The sequence below is a fragment of the Tachyglossus aculeatus genome, chromosome 2 (assembly GCF_015852505.1).
Source record: "Tachyglossus aculeatus isolate mTacAcu1 chromosome 2, mTacAcu1.pri, whole genome shotgun sequence".
NCBI classification, from domain to species: Eukaryota; Metazoa; Chordata; class Mammalia; order Monotremata; family Tachyglossidae; genus Tachyglossus; species Tachyglossus aculeatus.
Genome location: NC_052067.1, coordinates 55308743 through 55315703, shown reverse-complemented (window position 1 = coordinate 55315703; position 6961 = coordinate 55308743). Strand labels below are relative to the sequence as shown.

The window sequence follows — 6961 nt, the reverse complement described above, 5'->3', positions numbered from 1 at the left end:
GTCCCCGTGCCCCTTCGGAGCGGGGGGATGACAGAATGCATTGCCCACTTCCCGGTATCTAATACAAATACCGGAATCAAACATGTTGAAAGATTCCCTAGTCAAGGTAATGTTTGAGCAGGGCAGCCCAGTGTGGGGGGTTTCGGGGAGAATCATTAACTCAATTTGACTGCCCTGTTTGCGGACCCTCTATTTCCCCTTCGTGGAGTCCATAAAACTTGGGGGACTCTGGGATACCAGCCTCCCGCTCCCTCCCAGTTCACCCCAAAATGGGTCCCAGGAACATCGCCTTCCTGTTTCTTTTATTCCTTAACACAGGTAAGACTTTCCCGTGTTACATTTTCTCAGAGCATCTCATTGCGCGGCTGAGGTTTTTGCTAAGAAGTTGGTTGGAACAGGGAGGGTTGGATGTGGTGAGACCGCAGAATCCCTAAGGCCTCTGGATTCTGCAGGACCGATGGTCAGCACGATGGTTTTGGAGGAGGAGGAGGTTTTTTCCAACGGGAATCTTATTTTTTTTTTAATTTTAGCATTTGAAATTGGCCCAAGCTGAGCAGCCCATTTCAGGGTGGTTTTCCATTCCACCCTAAGGACAGTATGGATCCGGGCTGGCTATGGGAGACATAAGGGGAACCAGAATGAATATTCCTTCAATGTCCACGCTCTTTAATGTTGACTTCAAATGGAAGCAATGTGGATTACTGGATAGAGCCCAGGCCTGAGAGTCAGAAGGACCTGGGTTCTAATCCCGCTTCTGTTACATGTCTGCTGTGTGACCTAGGGCAAGTCACTTCGCTTCTCTGTGCCTCAGTTACCTCGAATGTACTGTGTGACCTAGGTCAAGTCACTTAACTTCTCTGTGCCTCAGTCACCTCAAATGTAAAATGGGGATTAATAATAATAATAATGGCATTTATTCATTCATTCAATTCATTCAATCGTATTTATTAAGCGCCTACTGTGTGCAGAGCACTGTACGAAGCGCTTGGGAAGCACAAGTTGGCAACATATAGAGACAGTCCCTACCCAACAGCGGGCTCACAGTCTAGAAGGAATTACTAAGCTCTTACTATGTGCTAAGCACTGTTCTAAGCGCTGGGGAGGTTACAAGGTGATCAGGTTGTCCCACGGGGGGCTCACAGTCTTCATCCCCATTTTACAGATGAGGGAACTGAGGCACAGAGAAGTGAAGTGACTTGCCCAAAGTCACACAGCTGACAATTGGTGGGGTGGGGATTTGAACCCATGACCACTGACTCCAAAGCCTGTGCTCTTGCCACTGAGCCATATGTGAGCCTCAAGTAGGGCAGGGACTGTGCCCAACCTGATTAACTTGTATCTACCCCGGCGCTTAGTATAGTGCTTGGCTCGTAGGAAGCGCTTAACAAGTGCCATAATTATTATTATTCCTATCAGTCCCCCTCATGGTGGGTGGGTCACCCTGGCTAGTTCTCAGTTTCTCTCTCTTCAAGGTCTGGTTCCTTGACCAGAGAAGCAGCGTGGCTCAGTGGAAAGAGCACGGGCTCTGGAGTCAGAGGTCATGGGTTCGAATCCCAGCTCTGCCAGTTGTCAGCTGTGTGACTTTGGGCAAGTCACTTCACTTCTCTGGGCCTCAGTGACCTCATCTGTAAAATGGGGATTAAGACTGTGAGCCCCCCCGTGGGACAACCTGATCACCTTGTAACCTCCCCAGCGCTTAGAACAGTGCTTTGCACATAGTAAGCGCTTAATAAATGCTATTATTATTATTGACCTGCCAGATTCATTGGGCTTTTTACCTTATTAATTGCTCCGGGCCATTAGCAATTGTTGAGTGGGTTAGAACGAAATCTGGTGAACCATCCGGCTTTTACTAAAGATGAATGTAAAAGGATTTAGCAAACAAAGATGATCTGAGATTTGGTTCCTATCCATCTCATATTTTCATATTTCAAAGCCTCACAGTATTAATAATAATAATGATAATAATAATAACCATGGTATTTGTTAAGCACTTTCTATGTGCCAGGCACTGTACTAAGCCCTGGGGTAGATACAAATTAATCACGCTATACACAGTCCCTGTCCCAAATCTCACTCACAGTCTTAGCCCCCATTTTACAGATGAGGGAACTGAGGCCCAGAGAAGTGAAGTGACTTGCCCAAGGTCACAGAGCAGACGAGTGGCAGAGCCAGGCTTAGAACCCAGGTCCTTTTGATTCCCAGGCTGGGGCTCTATCCACTAGGCTATGCTGCTTTGGTATCATTAACAATGCTACCAAAATGATCATCATAAAACAAAGTAAATTATTTATTAATTAGTATTAATTAATTATGTATTATTAATTATCATTAATTAATTATTAATTAAGTATTAATTATTAGTATTAATTGTTTATTATCAACAACAATCATAATAATAAACTAAACATGGCTGAAACAGAAATTCTTATATTTCCACCAAAACGCTGCCCTCCCCCTGCCTTGCCCATCACTGTAGACAATACCACTATCCTCCCTATCTCACAAACCTGTAACCTTGACATTATTTTCACGGAGAAGCAGCGTGGCTCAGTGGAAAGAGCTCGGGCTTGGGAGTCAGAGGTCATGGGTTCGAATCCCAGCTCTGCCACTTGTCAGCTGTGTGACCTTGGGCAAGCCACTTAACTTCTCTGTGCCTCAGTTACCTCATCTGTAAAATGGGATGAAGACTGTGAGCCCCACCTGGGGCAACCTGATCACCTTGTATCCCCCCCAGCGCTTGGAACAGTGCTTTGCACATAGTAAGCGCTTAACAAATGCCATCATCATTATTATCATTATTAAACAGAATATTCTCTAAGGTATTGCGGCAAGATACAGAACTGAGTTTTCTTTTTATCCCAACCAACAATTGTGTGGTATCCAGAGACACCGTGAAGAGAAAAGAGAAGATTTTGACCACAAAGTAGTGATTATGGTTCCTGGGAGACTATTCATTTTACAAATAGTTGCATTAGAAGGGAGTTGTACTGTAGTTACATTTCAGCAATATTTGCTTTTATTCTTCCTAGGTATTTGCACATCAACTGTCCCATTTTCTTCTGTAAGGAAAGGATTAAAATTCCCATTTTACAGAGGAGAACATGGAGGTACAGACTCTACCTGCCCGAGACGGCCCAGCCAGGCAGTGGCAGAGCTACAAGGGAAAGTTTGGTCCCCTGATTCCCAGCTTCCTGCTCTGCATGACCTAGGAGATAGAGCACGGGCCTGGGAATCCGAAGGACCTGGATTCTAATTCTGCCTCCACCACTTGCCTGCTGTGTGACCTTGGGCAAGTCACTTCTCTTCGCTGTGCCTCAGTAACCTCCTCTACAAAATGGGGATAAAGGCCGTGAGCCCTATTTAGGGCAGACTGTGTCGAATCTGCTTTGCTTGTATCCACTCCAGTGCTTAGTACATAGTCGGTACTTAACAAATACCATTATTATTATTATTTCTACTGCTACTAATAATAATAATTTAGGCCTACGCCCTCTCTCAGGGTCTCACACACTAGCTAGGGGGAAGGGGAGGGGGTCTTCAGCTAAACCTGCCTAGTTTTGCAGTACATCTGAATTACGTCATATCTAAAGTTTATGAGTTCTAAATCTAAATGATTTATTGATTTATGGGGAGAAAGTTTATGAGTTCTAAATCTAAATAATTTATTGATTTATGGGGAGAATGTCCGGGGGCCAGCATCCTGGAGCTCATCCTTACTGATGGGTATTCACACTTCGAAGACCAGAGCTGGAAACATTCTTTTAAATTTTAGGGGTTCAGGCCCCCCTTCTTGAAATTTGGCCACCCCGAAGCAGGGAAAAATTGCCCTTCCTCTCCCATTCTGTTTGAAGTCAGTACCGCAGCTCGACAGAAGAACAATAGCTGTAGTAACTGCGGTATAATTATAATAATTATAATAATCATTATAATTGTATAATTATAAATTATATATTGTATAAATAATTAATAATTGTGGTATCTTTTAGACTGTGAGCCCACTGTTGGGTAGGGACTGTCTCTATATGTTGCCAACTTGTGCTTCCCAAGCGCTTAGTACAGTGCTCTGCACACAGTAAGCGCTCAATAAATACGATTGATGATGATAATTAAGTGCTTATTTCAAGCAGCGTGGCTCAGTGGAAAAAGCAGGGCTTTGGAGTCAGAGGTCATGGGTTCAAATCCCGGCTCCGTCAAATGTCAGCTGTGTGACTTGGGGCAAGTCACTTAACTTCTCTGTGCCTCAGTTACCTCATCTGGAAAATGGGGATTAAGACTGTGAGCCCCCCGTGGGACAACCTGATCACCTTGTAACCTCCCCAGTGCTTAGAACAGTGCTTTGCACATAGTAAGCGCTTAATAAATGCCATTATTATTATTATTATGCCAAACATGGTGCTAGGCGCTGGGATAGATTTAATATAAGCAAACCAAACGCAGTCCCTGTCCTACAAGGGGTTCACAGTCTAAGAGGGAGGGCGAACCAGTAAATAAACTGATTTAACGTCTTATGCAATATTTCGCGCAAGTCTGTTTTAGCTCAAGGCAACAAGATGAACTAGTGACAGTGAAGAGCAGAGCCAAGGTGGAAAATAGAAAGAGGGGAGAGGAAAATCTCTGAAAATCAACTAGGCCAAGTCTTCTTCTAGGGGCTTTGGAGTCAGATTAAGGAAATGATCACCAGGGCAAATGTCTGGGGCTCACTTCAGTGGCTTCAAGTAACACACGGCTAGAAGCTGCAGTTTGTAAAATAACCAATTTCCAGAATTTTTATTTCTGACATGAGGCCAGAGCTTCCCCATAGCCCCCATTATGGGCCTCAGTCTGCCTGATGAGTTTCACTCTAGGATGAAGAATTCCCTTTTCCCAGAAGATTCTTGGGAGCTGAGGCATCTTCTCCATACTGCTCCCCCTTTCCCTCCCCTTCCTTCTCCTCCCTCATTCTCTTCCCTTCTCTCCACCCCACTGGGCTCCACAGCTACCCACACCATAGGTGGTATCTCAGAGAAATGGCTGAATTCTTTACAAAGGCAAATCTTTAATCTGAAGAACTCTGGCCACCCAACAAGCAGGATAAAATTGATTCAAAAGCGAGAGTCCAATTCTTATCTCCTGGGAATTGTCTTACCCCTTTCTAAAGAAGAACAATCTGACCCCCAAATTCCTTAGCTCAGTCCTCTATTCTGGGGAGTGGACGAGATTCTGCCCCGTCCCCCACTTTGAAGGACAGATCAGACTCTATGCCGCTAATTTTTAACTTCTCTGTAAATAACAATAATAATAATAACCATAATGATATCTGTTAAGCCCTTACTATGTGCCACTGTTCAAAGTGCTGGAGTGGATACAAGCAAATCGGGTTGGACACAGTCCTTGTCTCACAGGGGGCTCACAGTCTTAAGTTCCATTTTACAGATGACATCACTGAGACCCAGAGAAGTTAAGTGTCATGCCCAAGGTCACACAACAGACATTCATTCATTCAATCGTATTTATGAGCGCTTACTGTCTGCAGAGCACTGTACTAAGCGCTTGGGAAGTACAAGTTGGCAACATATAGAGACGGTCCCTACCCAACAGTGGGCTTACAGTCTATGGTGGAGCCAGGATTAGAACCCAGATCCTTCTGACTCTGTGGCCCATGCTCTATCCACTAGGTTATGCTGCTTCAAAACTCAAGAGCAGCATGCCTTGAGATCTGGTATTTACAAAGGCAATAAGATTTTTGAAAAGCATTGGAAGAAATGAAGTGTAGCCTGTACTATTTTTATAGTATAAAACTTCGTTAGTACCTCATTTGATGATAACCCCGCTGCTGCTGTTTCTATAGAGACAGAAAAGTACCACAGAATCATCCTGGGAAGGTAAATTCCTTTAAAATTGATATTTTAGATGACCGCCCTGAAGTTAATTCATTCACTTAGATGAAAAACATATTGCTACTTTCAGCCAAGGGAACATTCCTTGTTTACAGTTTTTAGAAATTATCTAGCTGGTTATTCATCAGTCTCTAGACTATAAGCTCTTTGTGGGCAGCGAGCGTGTCTACCAACACTGTTTTACTGTAACCTCCCAAGCACGGTAAGTGCTCAATAAATAACACCGATGGAACAGTAGAAGTAAGCATTAGAGCAATGTAATAGGGAACAAATAATAATAATAATGGCATTTATTAAGCAGTTACTATGTGCAAAGCACTGTTCTAAGCACTGGGGAGGTTACAAGGTGAGCAGGTTGTCCACGGGGGGGCTCACAGTCTTAATCCCCATTTTACAGATGAGGTAACTGAGGCACAGAGAAGTTATGTGACTTGCCCCAGTCACACAGCTGACAAGTGACGGAGCCGGGATTTGAACCCATGACCCCTGACTCCAAAGCCCGTGCTCTTTCCACTGAGCCACGCTGCTTCTCTAAAGTACATAAAGTCATAACTGGGTAGAATATCAGTTAATCAATCAATAGTATTTATGGAGCACATACTCTGTGTAGAACACTTTACTAAGTGCCTTGGGACAGTGCAATTCAATCCCTGCTCTCCAGGAGCTTAAAGACTAGTGGAGGCTATAAAATTATGAATTATAAATTAATAATAGTTCTATAATAAAGAAAATTCACTATAGATGGGGAAGACAACCATGTACAAAAGTGCTGTGGGTAGAAAGGGTAAAACGAGTATCTAATTATTTAGGGGATGAGGGCCCACATGCTTCGCTGATGCAGGATGGGGAAAACCTCCAGAAGGTTTTCTGGAGGCTATGTGATTCCAGAATAACTATTATAATTATGGTACTAGTTAAGCGCTTAATATGTGCCAAGAACTCCTCTAAGGGCTGGGATAGATACAAGTTAATCAGATTGGACACAGTCCCTGTCCCACATGGGGCTCCCACTCTCAATCTTCATTTTACAGCTGAAGCAACTGAGGCCCAGAAAAGTGCAGTGACTAGCCCAGGGTCACACA

At 43.9% G+C, this 6961-nt stretch overlaps 1 protein-coding gene across 2 annotated transcripts in view; it reads left to right on the top strand.

Annotated features, from left to right (window-relative positions):
- The first annotated feature begins 210 nt into the window (after window positions 1-210).
- Window positions 211-6961, top strand: part of LOC119946426 (plasminogen-like) — a 67828-nt gene continuing 61077 nt past the window's right edge. For both annotated transcript variants that reach the window (XM_038767731.1, XM_038767723.1), the window contains exon 1: window positions 211-318. In XM_038767731.1, the coding sequence (XP_038623659.1) occupies window positions 270-318 (49 nt within the window). In that variant the 5' untranslated portion in view covers window positions 211-269. The remainder of the gene's footprint in view (window positions 319-6961) is intronic.